This window comes from Clavispora lusitaniae, assembly GCF_014636115.1.
Source record: "Clavispora lusitaniae strain FDAARGOS_655 chromosome Unknown tig00000185_pilon, whole genome shotgun sequence".
In the NCBI taxonomy this organism is placed as follows: domain Eukaryota; kingdom Fungi; phylum Ascomycota; class Pichiomycetes; order Serinales; family Metschnikowiaceae; genus Clavispora; species Clavispora lusitaniae.
Window position 1 is genome coordinate 315055 of NW_027093979.1, and position 14746 is coordinate 329800.

The 14746-nt window shown below is 44.4% G+C and overlaps 6 protein-coding genes and 1 non-coding gene across 7 annotated transcripts; 2 read left to right on the plus strand and 5 right to left on the minus strand. All coding sequences in view use genetic code 12, as the record gives it.

The window, feature by feature from the left end:
- Positions 1-468: 468 nt before the first annotated feature.
- On the minus strand, positions 469-540 carry FOB63_005628. The gene has a single exon. It is a non-coding gene; the product is annotated as a tRNA-Asp (tRNA).
- A 777-nt stretch (positions 541-1317) lies between these two features.
- JEN2 (Jen2p) lies at positions 1318-2880 on the minus strand (the record flags this gene model as incomplete). Its single annotated transcript, XM_002614643.2, has 1 exon — positions 1318-2880. One exon carries the CDS (start codon positions 2878-2880, stop codon positions 1318-1320), a length of 1563 nt encoding a protein of 520 aa, XP_002614689.2.
- A 2227-nt stretch (positions 2881-5107) lies between these two features.
- On the minus strand, positions 5108-5983 carry FOB63_003812 (uncharacterized protein; the record flags this gene model as incomplete). Its single annotated transcript, XM_002614642.2, has 1 exon — positions 5108-5983. The coding sequence occupies one exon, from the start codon at positions 5981-5983 to the stop codon at positions 5108-5110; it is 876 nt and encodes a 291-aa protein (XP_002614688.2).
- A 1558-nt stretch (positions 5984-7541) lies between these two features.
- Positions 7542-9242, minus strand: FOB63_003813 (calnexin; the record flags this gene model as incomplete). The annotated part of the gene is made up of 1 exon (XM_002614641.2): positions 7542-9242. The coding sequence occupies one exon, from the start codon at positions 9240-9242 to the stop codon at positions 7542-7544; it is 1701 nt and encodes a 566-aa protein (XP_002614687.2).
- Positions 9243-10330: 1088 nt separating this feature from the next.
- ECM1 (Ecm1p) lies at positions 10331-11118 on the minus strand (the record flags this gene model as incomplete). The annotated part of the gene is made up of 2 exons (XM_066102358.1): positions 10331-10815; positions 11106-11118. The coding sequence occupies 2 exons, from the start codon at positions 11116-11118 to the stop codon at positions 10331-10333; spliced, it is 498 nt and encodes a 165-aa protein (XP_065958301.1).
- Positions 11119-11721: 603 nt separating this feature from the next.
- Positions 11722-12048, plus strand: FOB63_003815 (uncharacterized protein; the record flags this gene model as incomplete). The annotated part of the gene is made up of 1 exon (XM_066102359.1): positions 11722-12048. The coding sequence occupies one exon, from the start codon at positions 11722-11724 to the stop codon at positions 12046-12048; it is 327 nt and encodes a 108-aa protein (XP_065958302.1).
- Positions 12049-13313: 1265 nt separating this feature from the next.
- Positions 13314-13877, plus strand: FOB63_003816 (uncharacterized protein; the record flags this gene model as incomplete). The annotated part of the gene is made up of 1 exon (XM_002614640.2): positions 13314-13877. One exon carries the CDS (start codon positions 13314-13316, stop codon positions 13875-13877), a length of 564 nt encoding a protein of 187 aa, XP_002614686.2.
- Between the last annotated feature and the right edge of the window lie 869 nt (positions 13878-14746).

Genomic DNA, 14746 nt, shown 5'->3' on the forward strand with positions numbered 1-14746 from the left:
AGATACTTTATCAAAAGATAAGACTGCCAGATGGCAAAACTGTCAGTAAATGGTAGACTGCCAGATGGAAGATTGTAAATGGTAGACTAAATGAAGTACTGCTGATTTGATTGTTCATGTCAATATATCTATTGTCAAGCCACATGAGTCCATCATTATTAATGGGGCGATCACTAAGATTCATCATAGAAATGAAGGATGAAACTATCAGCTATTCTACACCGCGTTCTTGATTCTTCCGCTATCAAACAAATTCGGATAGGTTTCACATTGCAGGTTTTTCATAGAATTAACATAACGAATCCATCCCATATCAGATAATGACAGAATGCTAATTGCATGACTAATGTGAGATTATATGCGACATATTAACAGGCTGATCCGATCGAGAAATCAAGAATCACTTTTACCGAATCAAAAAATCAGAAAATTATCCTCTTGCTACCGGCAAAAAATCCAAAAAGAAAGCTCCGCGACGGGGAATTGAACCCCGGTCTACCGCGCGACAAGCGGTAATTCTAGCCACTAAACTATCACGGACTTGTTGAAGGCAAACTTTTCAAGAGCAATATGCCAGAACAATAAATCTTTAGTGTGGAGAAAAGTCACGTAAACACAAATTCTAGTCATTTTATATCTCCCTTCTATATTCGTTCAATATATGCGGTGGTCCGAGTCGCTTTAGTGTTTCCGGCCGTCCGGTCGGCCCACGAAACGACGTACACCACTGTCATGCATGCACGTCTGCAAGTGCCAGGCTGCACAATTTATGTCAGCCCCACTTGTCAAAAAATAACCGCACCACTTGGCTTGGCGTGCGTCTTTGTTCCACACATAGCTACGGCTAATCTTTATTCACAAAAGTCAAAGTTTACCAAAAATACTATGGCAGTAATTGGAAAAGGATGTGGTAGTAGTTGGAAAAGGATAAGGACAAAAGACTTCCAATCTCAGAATAGAGTGAACACATACTAAAGCTAGATTAGGTCTAAAAGGACATACGAGATGCGAGGAAATAAAGTTCACCAAGAAGTTTGAATAGCTTTAAATACGAGGGTGGTCAGCTAATCGTCTTTCTCAGAAATAATCTAAGGTAGTCAAACATTTGAAAAGTTCATAGCCAAAAGCAAGAATGCACATTAATTCTTCTAAATTGTCTGATGACTGATCACTCTGATCAAATATTTCTCATAGACACGAAAGACCAAAATGGGACGACTAATTTAGTAGAACGTAGCCTTCCATGGCATTTTTTTGAAAACGCTGCTAGCAGCTTGACTACAACCCATGATTAAGTAACGTCAATACACTAAATACCTAAGCTTCCTCAGCCATTTCCTTATGAATAACCTTTGGCTTTCCGTCCTTCAAACTGTCGTCGTCGTCCGGCAAGCCATCTTCTTCCTCGGTAAGCACATTGTCTCTCTCCATGTCAAAGTCAGCGCCTCTGTTCTCTGGACCCAAAAGAATAATGATAATCATGTAGGCAAAAACAGCGCCAATGAAAATACTCATCACTTTGGAGTAGTCAAAGCCCGGCTCTCCGTTTGGAAGCGTGATGGGAAACTGTTCTCCAATGGTGGTTTCAATGGTAGAAGATGCCGAAGACGCCAAGTTACCCAACTGGTACGCAAGTCCAACAACCAAGGATCTGTATGCTGGAGGCGACAACTCGGACAAGTGGATAGGAACAACACCCCAGGCGCCTTGGACGCCTGCTTGCAAAAAGAAAGCGCCGGCGTTGATGCCTGGGCCCTTTGTGTATGCCCATGGGTAAATCATGGCGCCTCCAAGAATACAGGCCAAGATAATGGTCAATCTTCTGCCCACAAAAGTGGAAAAGTGGCCGCACACCATTCCGCCGAAAATGGCGCCCAAGTTGGCCACGGAATTGGTCACGGTCGAGCGGTCAGTTCCATATTGCAATTGCGAGCTCAAAAGCGTAGGGTACAAATCTTGCGAGCCGTGGGACATGAAGTTGAAACCGGCCATCATGAGCACACAGTAGATCATCACAAGCCAGTATCTGCGGACGGCCTCTTTGGCGTTTTTGGAGAGGCCGAAAGTGGACTTTTCTGTCTTGCGGTTCTCTTCCATCTTGGCCTTCTGCGCAATAAACGCATCTGTCTCGGGATACATCATTCTCCAGATAATGAAAAGCACTGGAGGCCCCGCAGCAAACCAGAAAATGGCTCTCCAGCCATGCAGTGAGTTGTCTGTGATGGCTCTGTTGAAAATAACAACCAAAAGATACCCAAAGGCGTAACCTTCCTGGAAAATACCCGACAAAATGCCTCGACATGCGGCTGGCGCATCGTCCATGGCCGTGGCCAACGAAAAACCAAACACACCGCCCATGGCGATTCCAAAGAGCGCCCGCACGCCCAAAAACTGCTCGTAGGTCTTGACAAAACCCGTTCCAATCTGCAACACAACCAAAAGCGACAAGTTGATGATGTAGGGCCATTTTCTGCCGTAGCGGTCACCCCAGTAGCCGAAAACAATGGCGCCCACAGAACGCAACATAAGCACCAAGGTGATGCCCCACGTGACGTCCTTCACCGACTTGTCGAACGTCTTGGCCATGGCCTTTGTGTTCAAGGAAACAGCGAAAAAGTCAAAGGCGTCCCAGGTCCAGCCCACGAAACCCATGAAAAAATAGTTCCAGTTTTTCAAGGTCATTTGGTTGAGATCGGCAAACGGGTTGAAGATCTCCTTCTTCGTGTATCTCTGCAACTCCTCCTTGGGCACGAAAAGCGACAGGATTCTCGTGGCAAAGTACTTTTTGATGGCGCGAGAGGTGAACTTGGGCGGTTTCATCACATGTTGGTTGTGCTCCTTCACATACTCGGAGTGAACCGAGGAAACGACAGAATGCATGTTTTCGGATACTCTCTGGTTTCTGATATGTCTACGGAAACGAAATACGGGCCATATTTATACCCAGAGCAAATGGGCCTTGTGGTGAAGGTGTCTATGTGGTATGCGCGACATACGTACCCCGCGACGCACGGGCGCGTATATGCAGCAGCGTCTAGTTATCATAGGTGCTCTGCGTGCCCAGAAAAAATGCCTTCAAAAAAATAGACACATTGATTGTTTGGCAAGGAAGAATCTGGCAGTATTGTGGAGACAGACTTTGTGGAGTCATTTTTCTTTCGATGGTGGTGTCCAAATGTCGTGATCGGAGCATCTCCGAATTCAGGAGTTCCCTACATGATGCGGGCGTGCAGACAAGGGCCACTCAAAAACTGCAGAGTAAACACTTTTGATAAGCAGGGGAAAAGTTGCCGCGTGGATTCCCGGAAAAGTTGCCGCGTCGATTCCGGAAAAGTCGCCAGCCTCGTGTATAGAAGCAACGATGTTCCAAATGTCGCCCTGCCACTACCACCTTGACGTGGTGCCAAGAAAAGAAAAAGCAAGTCCGTGTGCCAGTTTTCACCTATCATAGTGGGGAATCCGCATCGACCCCACATTTCAACTCCGGGTTCTCGATGGGCGAATCCGGCTTTTTCCTTAAATGGTGCGTTTCGTTCGTATTTTGGCTGGGACGATAAGGCCGTACTGCAGACGGGGCCGTTTTTGCCGCTGTTTTGGGCCATGGCGAGCGGAGAAGCGGAGAAGTTGTTTTTTCTTTTTCCCACGTCTGACAGAGCAATGGTAAAATTCGGGTGATATGGTAAGGAGAGAAAACTGGGGTCAGGGGGAAATGCAGAGAAAGTCGGAGATATGGCACGCAGAAATTGCGACAGTAGAAGATCAGAAATCAGAAGAGAAGAAACCAGAAGAGAAGAATCAGAAGATCAGAAGAATTAGAAGACATCATCAGACATCATCAGACATCATCAGAAGATCAGAAGATCAGACATCAAATCGAATGCCAAGTCTGATCCCATAACAGAAGATCGAGGAATTTGACAAGCCAGACAAGCTTCCATCCGAAATGTTCATATCCTACACTCTTATCTTAGAGCGATAATTTAAAGTAGCAATAGGCCACCAAATGTTCATACAAGACCCAGCTTACTATGCCAGGTCAAGCCATTCAATGAACCAAGACATCATAAGACGGCTCTCTTTGGATCCTTGCTTGAACCTTCATGATATCTTTTCCTCCTCTTCTATGTCCATCTTTGGTTCTTTCAATAGCGTAGCAATAGAATATTTCTGGCAATTGTGCTTGAACTCAGTTCCATCCGATTCAGACGTAAGTTTCTATTGTCGAATTGTCTGCAGCATACTTTGACCATATTTTGAAGAACTGGGCTCCTGGCCAACGCATAAACTGCATTCTCTGACCAAAAGTTGGCAAACGTTACTATAGATATTGAAGCTAGCCCAAGACTCCACTTCCGTTATTTTTAGAACTCTGCAACTTATACTTTCGTCAAATAATAAACCTAACCTTATTACCGAAATAGAGATTCAGTCTAAGCAGGTTGAGATTCGGTTAAGCACTGGTTTGTTGAGATTCAGTCTAATCAAGCAATATTCAGTCTAAGCACTGGTTTGAGAATTCCACCGGCACTGATAGTCCCTATGGTAGGTTTTCGTTCGTCTAGCTCAATACTGGGCAAGCAGATTCTCCGTTTCAATGGGCTTCAAGACCAAATCTCTTGGTCCAAGATTATGAATATTGACACTTGCTAGAATAGAAAAAGCCAATCATTGCAACAACTTCGTCTGTTGTTCAACACTTTCATTCGCTGGAGCAGTATCATGCTATCAAGCTGTGAATTAGATTGTAGTTTGCAATACGTATCAGTTATGGATTATGGATCGACTACCGTTAATAACTAGACATCTACATTCACCAAAACAAGCTGTCCATAACTATTTGCGATCCACTCGAAGTAAAGTGGCCAGACCATAGTTCATCACTAACCAGTCACTGCATCATAGCATCAGTATAAATCAGTGCAAGTCTCCCACTTCGCTGAAAGTCTAGATCAATCACTGCTTTGCAGTTTTTCCATTGAAAGTCATCAAAAAGATTCAAACCATAGCACTCATCATCAAAAGTATTTACCATAGCACTCATCATCAAAAGTATTTAAACCATAGCACTCATGCGAGTTCAATCAGTGCATTCTTTGCTGTTTGATGCCTAAATCACATAGTCCGCAATCACCGGGCGGTGGTCGCTCATGTAAAAGTCGTAGAAGTTGGGCACCACGCCGTAGTCCTGCCACTGCGTGTCGTTGCCCGCCCAAATGTAGTCGATGATGGTGTTGTCCTCGTTTTTCCGGTTGAAACCGCTGAATGTCGAGCCGTAGCCGTAGCCCTTGCCCTGGACACGGCTGTCCTTGAAGCCCGTGCTCTGGAGCACGTGGTACGGCTCGTCCGTGGGCTCGGTGTTGAAGTCGCCGCACAAAAACACCGGCTCGGAGCCCTGCTCCATCTTGGCCGCTATCAACCGCGCCAGTTCCCGTCTGGCCTCGACGCCCACGTGGTCAAAGTGCGTGTTCATGACCTTGACGTGTTTTTTAGACGCCTTTGACCGCAAAACAACCTCCGTCACGATTCTTTCCAACGCCGCGTCCCAGCCCTTGGACGGTTTTTCTGGCGTGGGACTCAACCAGTACGTGTGGGAACGCACAACTTCCCAGTCGTTGGTTTTGAACAAGATGGGCGCGTACTCGCCCTGCGTTTTCCCGTCCGTCCGGCCCACGCCGTAGTAGCTCCAGTCGTCGTGGCGGTTGAGCGTGTCCAAAAGGCCAAAAAGCTGGTGGTGGAGCACTTCCTGAAGACAAACAACAGACAGGCCCGGCTGTGTGTGGAAGCGGATGCTTTGGGCGACTGCGGGGCCTCTTTTTTCCCAGTACGGCTCGCCTGCTCCGGGATTTCTGTTGTCGTAGCGGATGTTGTGGGTGTAAAGGCGGATTTTCATTGGGGGCGCCGGGGCGGCGTGGTAATAGTAGGCCAAGACCGAAAGCAGAAGGAGAACGAGAAGCGGCGATACGTAGAAGCGGCTTTTCGGCATGGGGAAAGAGAAGAGTAGAAAGAGGAGTAGAAAGTGGAAAGAAAGTTAGGAGTAGGAAGAATGCGAAGAAGACCGAAAGACAAGACTGGCAAGAAAATGAATTAAGAGTTACAAATTAATAAATTACAGAATTACAAAATTACAAAAAGTTATAAGAATGACAAATTACAGAATTACAAGAATAAAAGAATTGAAAATTACAAAATTACAAAATTACAAAATTACAAAAATGGCATGAATGACAAAATTGCAAGAATTACGAGAATGACAAACAAGAATGACAAAAACAAGAATGACAAAAAAGAATGACAAATTACAAGACTGCAGTAATAGTGACCAATAAGTAGAACGACAAGCGAAGTAGGAGAACAGTAGGCAATATGCATGTGCCAGTAGAATAAACTCCTATCCAAGACCAACTGCCATCTAAATGAATTGAATTCCACGATAAGACATTATTGCTCGATTCAATAGATGGAGAACAAGTAAAGTAGTCTAGTCGAAAAAAAAAGAAAAGACATTATGATGATTTTGTCACTATCTTCAATCGTGAGTGTAATTTTGTCACTATAGTCTTCAATTCTAATCTTCTCTATGGTTAATTTATGTTTGGCTGAAGCATACATATGGTAAGGTGAAAGAACAAGAATTGCTGCTCCACGTAAAGACAAGATAGAATAAAATAAGTCAAGACAAAACTTTGAAAGAATTTAGGTTCAAGAAATGCAAACATAATAAATGACAACGTAAGTGCATGAATACCCCAGGGAGACATAACTTGGTCAATTTAACGAGAGCCGGACGTACCAGTTATTATATCACGCTGACTCGTCACTACATATCTTCAATATATTCAAAGCGGCCAGACGTTAAGACACTGGCAAGACAATATTTATTTTATTCATGTCACTGACATTGCATTTGATTGATCTTCAAACAGGCTACCGCTTTGATGATGGTGGGGAATTGATCGCCTTTACGTAATTCTTAAGACTCGTATAGCCTCCAGTTGTAGGCTTATCCAGTTTCATTCTATATGGGAAATTGACATGGAGATAATCCACATTTCAACAAATGTGTGCAGCTTTCATCTCCATCGAACTAATACAAATGCATTGAATCTGAGGAATGTGATGAACTTGATAAATCTGATGAATCTGATGAATTTGATGAATTTGATAAATCTGATGAATTTGATGAATTTGATAAATCTGATGAATGTGATGAACTTTTCTTCTTGGGTTAAATTCCTCCTCGCTACCACATCATCAGTGATTTTCATTTACTGATTAAATCTGTTTGAATTTGCTCATCTATGTCTACTATATGCGTTCAGAATCCATCAGCAACGTATTTACACCACGATCAATATGTTCTCTATGCTGATAATTCTGAGTACAGATCGTCTGTTAATGGAAAAACCATCATACATCGTCAGCTTAGAGATGCTAGGCTTCATCATATAAGCAGACCCGCCTCTACCTGTCATGAATGTTGTAACTGAATTCGAAATGACAGCCTTCCAAACAGTTTGTGGACCTCTTCAGTCTCATGGCTTTTAGTTCCTTCTTCTAGGCGCCGTTTGTCCTCTCAGAGCCCCTGTTCCCCTGATTATTTCAAGAACCTCCTCCTCAGAAAGCTCCTTTATTTTCTCCTTTTCAGCTTCCTTCTCTTTCTTTTCCGGCGCCGCCGGCGTGTCCTTTTTCAACACCATGAAAGCCACAATGTTGATTGCTCCAAAGACAAATGTAAAAACTATAAGGAAAACGGCACAGTAGAAGGCGAACTTGAATGGATGCGAGCTAATCGTGTAAACGGGATCAGCTTCGAACATGGCCCAGAAATCTTTTACGCTCATGTAGCGAGTCCATACAAACAAACGCAAAAATTCCACAAACTGGGAAAACTGAGAAACAGACTCGTCTTCAAGCATGTCTTCAAAAGATCTGGGTGGCTTAGCTGGTTCATGCTTTGGTTTAGGTTTGTTCTTCTCGTAATCAGCGTATTCTGCTTCGCTTTTAGGGACAAATGTGGCATTTCCGATCTTTTGAGCTTCCTTGACAGAATGGCCCAAGTAGATGTTATCAAACAGAACTCCGGCTTGCATGCTCCAGACCTCGATCCCAAGAGCTTCCACTGGGCTGAAGTCGATTTCGTTTTTGCCCGTGTACGCTGGGTTTTTCATCTTTGGTGGTGTCCACTCGCCCTGATAATTTGGATTGGGGATTTGGGGCGGCACCCACTCGCCTTTATAGTTTGGGTTGACGATTTTGGGCGCCTCCCAGTGGCCACAGCCGTAAAGACAGAGAGGATTTCTGATCAAAGGCGCTTTCCACTCGCCGTCTTCTGCTTCGTCCCAATCTTGCGGTTTTTCGGCCTCGGGGTCTCTGATGTACTCCGGCTGAGTTTCGTCGTCGTTCCAGCCCGCAGGCTTTTCGATGTCCGGGTTTGGAATCCACATTGCTCCGTGGTCCGAGTCCCAATTGTCTGGCTTGTGTGCTGTTTCGTCTTCGACAAAACGGCGGTCGTCCCAGTCGTCCGGCTTTGTGGCCTCGGCGTCCTCGATGTACTCGGGCTCGGACAACGGAGGCACCATGAAATGCGGCGTGAAGAGATTGCTGGCCTTGGCCACGTCGCCGTTGATGCGGATTTCCACATCGTAGTTTTTCCGGAGAACAAGCGTATACAAGTTGGACAAGCGGTTCTCGCGGGCCATGGGCGGCGTCCGGAGCCGGGACTCCACCACTTCAGAGCCGACTTGCGTCTTGACAATGAAGAGCACTCTGTTGCTGGAGCCGCAGAGATCGGGCCCAAACATGATTTCAAAAGGCGTGCGGTCCGAAAAGTGGTCCTGGTCGCTGGCATCCGTCAACAACTTGACGTAGGCGCCACCGCATGTGATTCCGTCCTGGAACTTCACCTCAAACTGCAACACCACGTCGCTTTTGGCCGTTTTCAACGGAGTGTCCAACCGCCGAGAAATGGCATAGTAAGCCGCCTCGCTTTTCATCACCAACGCCCGGTCGCCGGCCAATCCGGGATACACCGTGGGCTCCTCGACCGCCCACTCGCCCAAATACTTGGAGCCGTCGGATTTTTCGCCGCGTGACGGAACCCAATGGGAACTTTGCACGGAATCATAGTCAAACTGCTCGAAAAAAGAGCTTTTGCTCAACAGCAGCACGTTGTAGGGCTCAAAGGCAATTCCATACACGCCGTGGAGAAACACGGCGATTTTGGCGAGAGCAGAAAGTTTCATGGCTTGAAAGACTGGTTTGATGGATGGTGTTGATACGGTACGGTTTGTGCAGGCGAGTGATAAGATTGCAAAGGTGAAAAGGTGAAGGTGGAATAATGGTGGAATAATGGTGGAATAGTGGTGGAATAGTGGTGAATAAATGATGAATAATGATGAATAAATGATGAAAAAATTTCGGAATGGAAAAGTAGGAGATGGAATGGTGAAGGTAATCAGAGAATGGGATGAGAGTGTGAGAATGACAAATGACAAATGACAAATGAATGAATGAATGAATGAATGAATGATAAATAGAATGACAAATGACAAACGACAAATGACAAATGACAAATGACAAACGACAAAAAGGACAAACGACAAAACGACAAACGACAAAATGACAAACGACAAAATGACAGTATGACATATGAGAATATGACAGATGACAATTTAAAATATGACAATAATATAGAACGAAAGAAGTGACAGAATGAATTGATAGTGACCAAATGACAAACCAATTACCGACATGAACATGGCGTCAGCCACAACAATTAGCCTATTTCCTAGATGCTTCTCATTATATGATCAAACGGTTCGTAAGGCATCATTATGGTTGGACTTGTAAGCGACGATGTTCAATCACGCTCGGTTCCGGCCAATTCACCAAGTCTGTCTCTTGGATTATGCATTTTTCTCGATTATTCCGAGATTAAAGATTCCTCTTTGATTGGTCTAAGACTGGAGGACGCAGAACATTATTTTAGGTCTATCTAGGAGAAGCAAAACATTAATTTTAAGAGCTAAGAGAAAGCAAAACATTAATTTTAGGTCTAGCTAAGAGAACGCAGAACATTAACTTTAGTTCTAGCTAAGACAACGCAGAACTGATTGGCCTTTCCCTTTATTCAACAGTTTGTTCAGACAGTAAATCAAGGCAGACCTTCAGTGAAGTATTCGTTGAGTTTAACTGAGCTACAGATCCTCATATTTACAACTCAAGATGACCACCAAAAACACTTGCACATCTGCTAGTCTACTACTTGCTTAATCCTCCTCTTTTCAGGCTCCTTATGTTGTTTCTATATCCTATCTTACACTAGTGTACATCACGCCTCTGTCTCCTCCAACAACGCAAAAGCGTTTTTTGGGCCCTCGGGGCTTTTCTCCTTCTCTTTGCCGAAAAACTCGTCCACATACTCGTCCTCCTCCATTTGGGCCACGTCGTCCTCCGTTGGAACAGGTGTCTTCTTTTCTTCCAACAAGTCGTTTTTGATTTCAATGGTCTTGTTGATCTTGTCCCAGCCAGCCTTGCGGGCGCTTTGGACGTATTTCGACCGTTCAATACTTTGCTGGATCTTCGTGGCAAGAATACCTTCCACTCTCAGGCCCCGATCGGTTTTGCTCTTCAATGCGCTGGTTTTCCGCTTGGCTCCCTTCTTCCTGATCTTGTCCATTTCCATTTTCTTCGCGAGCAAGTTTTCGTTTTTGATGGTTGTTCGGATGATGGACTTTTTGACATCGTCGTTTTCCGCCTTGGGGATGTTTTCCAACAGTCTATCTCCGTCGGTGGAGATTTCGCCTCTTCGGGCCGCTCTGCTATGTTTTGAGACTAGAAGTTAGCATAAGTTGGAAGAGTAACAAAGCATCTCTGGCATTCGAATCTAGGATCTGTTACCGACTTCAATGGTTAACCAGCTTGTAGGTTCTGATCAACTATTAATCCGATCAACTATTAATCCGATCAACTATTCTGATCAAACTATTCTGATCAAACTATTCTGATCAAACTATTGTTGATCCGAATAGACTCAAGACTAAGATTCTGTTTGTGATTTCTGAAATCAGCTTCCAGGGCCGAAATGGCTAGAAATTCTTACATACTTTTTTTGGCCATTGCCGAAAGGTAATAGCGATGCCTCTCATTGTAGACTTTTTGAGATGCCCTGCGCACGTGACATGGGCAACGCCAGAGACTCCAATACACAAAAACGATTATCTTTTCTGTTCTTATGCGTCATCCGAAGCATTATTGTAGGTTCTTAATGTACGCCTCGTCAGGCTTGTCTTTATAAGACTCGTCCCATAAGGTTTGTCTTTATGAGGCTCGTCCCATAAGGCTCGATTCCATATGGCTCGATTCCATATTAAGGCTCGTTGTTATAAGGCTCCGTCATAGTTACATTCACATAGTAGCCATCGTATTCTTATAACGTTCCTTTCTTGGCTCCTTTCGACTCCCATCTGCTTGTCTGATTCTTTCTTCCTTTTGTCACGTGACACCACCCTATCGCCGAGCGTTTCCGCCCTGATAACGTCAAAGTCAAAGTTCCCCATCTTCTTCAAGTTCCCCATCTTCTTCAAGTTCCCATCTTCTTCAACCCACAAACTTTAGCCATGAATATCTATACCAAAAATTCCATGCACTCGCAATCGAACACTTCCTGGCTCGATCCGGCAACCGAGCAGTATCTTTGACTTCGCAATTCACTTTTCCAAACTGGCGCTTACCATCAAGCGAAACCTGGATGTTCTTGTCCAGGGGGCGCTCGAAGCGACAGAAAAGGGCGCAGTCGTGTGGCTTGAGCTTCTGGCCGTGTCGCTAGACGTTTTGCTAGCCCAAAAACAGTCTCCACGATTGAGTATAGATCTTCTAGATATGTGCTCTGAACGGTTTGGCGTAGAGACGGTTTGCTTTGTGTTTCCGAAAAGAGCAGCCAAGGCGCTAGCTTTGGCCAAGTTCCTACGGGATACGCTTGGGGCCCGGGGAATCCAGGCGCCGAAATACGATTTTATGGACTGGATGGTGTGCCAGTGTGACCTTTAGCACCTTTTAAACAGTTGACAATTTAGTCTATGTAGTTAATGGACCGACAGGTTTAGGAACGTAGGCGGAGGTTTTCGTGTCTTATGAAGGTCAGTTTGAGTTCTAATAGTACAATATCTGTCTGATATGTAATGTAGTGGATATCGCAAGCGGATGAAACTTACTTTATCTTTCCTTCCAAGAATTGTGCAAGATTCTAATGAACGTACTCCAAGGATGAATGTCGAACTTGAAATTGAAAAAAAGACATCGGTATTTTCCAATTACTTGGATAATTACTCGACTGTGACGTGTTTACTCTTATGGCATCAACTTCTGCCCAAAATCTTCATCAGTCATGTTAAAGCAAGATCAGAAGCAGGATAGCTGACGAGAAAAAAATGCATTGGCCATTAATCAAGGACTATTCGCTTGCCATGCTGGTCTAAACAGAGTATTTAGACATGTACGAGTTTCTGTTTCAACAATCCAACAATGCCATGAGCAGATTTCAAGTTAGGTGGACTCAACACCAAACATTTAAGCATTACATGCTTCTGGCAGATAAGTAGAGCATTCGGACTATCAATTCATTCTCTTGCAATATCTCAGTGATCAAGTTGTTACAGAAAAGACTCGTGGATGCTCTTGATCATAGACCAGGTGCCACAACCCACTTCTGGAAGTTCTTGCCTTGCTTTTTCATTCCGGTCACTACTTGAAACTTTCAGTTTATTACTACGATCATTCTCTTCGACGCTCGAATTGAAAGTCACACTAGCAATTATTCTACTGATATTCACAATCAAGTTGTGATAGCAGAAGTTAAAGCTTTAGAGGCAGCTCTTCCGTTGACAACAACAGATAAAAACGCTCAACATTTACTCTCTCAAACCTAGGCTGTTGGAATCCGTCCATTTATTATGTTCTGCGTGAGAATTCATCACACATTCGAACAACGAGTCGAACACACTGGCCAAACCAAAAAGAAGCTAAATAAGAAGAAGAATTCTTGCAAATAGTACATCCTTGCCTGTTGCCTGTCGTTTGATGGGCTATTCTATGCCAGTAAGAATCTTCTTGCGAAACCGCAATGTGCTATCCTCCTAGCAAAGTACAAAAGTAGACCAACTTACAGAAACAAGGACGGCCCAAGAAACAAAAATCACTTCAACTTCTAAACATTGAGCAAATTAGACGACTTTTTTTTTCTCTCTTCTGTCTCCACCTTACTACCCGAAATCCATACACCACACACTGGAAAAACCTCACCACTCTTCTTTCCAATGCATAGAGTCGGAATTAGAGCGTTTCGGGCCAACGTGGCCGGATTAACTCCGAAAAGTCTTCATGCTCCTCTCTTCAATTCTGCCATCAGAACGTTTGCCGCCGTTCCAGATCCGGCAGTCGAGAGGAAAGTCGTCAATGTCGACCGAGAACTACCTGATCCGTTTGCAGACAAAAAACTAAACAAAAGATACTTCTGGGTCTATGCTGTGGGCGTGACCTTGCTGTGTGCGTTGATTTTCAACTACGAGAAGACGAGATCGCCCATCATCAACTCTGTTCTCTACTGTTTGCGGAGATCCGATGTGGCCAAGGCGGAATTGGGCCCCAACATCGGCTTCCAGTCGTCGTGGCCCTGGATCTGGGGCCCCTTGAACACTGTTCGGGGCGACATTGACGTTGTGTTTGGTGTCCGGGGCGATAGCGGCGCCGGAAAGTTGCGTTTGAAAGCTTCGAGGACGCTGAAGTTGGTTCCGTTCGACGTGCACCATTTCACGTTGGAAACGGCCGACGGCACTGTGTTGGACTTGATGAAGGACCCAACGTTGGACTTTGAGTTGTGATGTACATAGGAATGCAGTTACAGGCGTAAGAGGAACAGATAGGAGCACAGAGAATAGTAAGATCAAGGAACAGCAGAGCAAGGAACAGCAAGAGCAAGGAACAGTAAGAGCAAGGAGTAGAGCCAGAACAGATTGTAAGATGAGGAAAGACGGTATTGGCGTGAATTGACATGAGCATGGAGAACAGACGGAAAGACAGAAATAAAAAATGGAGGAGAAAAATAGAACTTGGGCCATCATGTCTGGACGGGATCAGAGCAATCCAGGGTCTGGAAAGAATATAATTGTAGGCTTGAACTGTGTCAGAAATGGCGTTCTAATAGAGGTACGGAAAAGAAGAAATGGAATGCATAGCATACTATGTACTGGTGTCACTGGCACAGATCCAAAATGTCAAGTACCCGGTCAAGCTCATATCTGGATATTGTTGATCGGCCGATTGGTTGGAGACTTCAATAATACACGGGCATGATTAATGGAAATTATAATCACTCGTTAGTAAGTGTACTGTAACATCCTGATCTTTAAGCTCCTTTAAACACTTTTCAAGATTAAGCAGGCCAACGTCTCTAAGCAAACAGGTTATCGAGAATCTTGACGGTGTAGTATTCTCTTATAATGCTTGAAACATCTCAGGAATACTTAACATCTAATCAACCATAACTTTACTACAGGTGGTAACGTGAATAGCTTTATCACTTGAAATTAAGTCACCATCTCTCCAAAAGTCTAATATCTAGCTACTGTAATAAAACTTTGGTGCCAGAATCTGGCAATATGGACGTCAATACTAGATTTGGCTTGAACATTCAGTAGAAATTTCTACACCATTGTGAGCTCGCGAACCTGAAGTAATGGAAACAGATAAA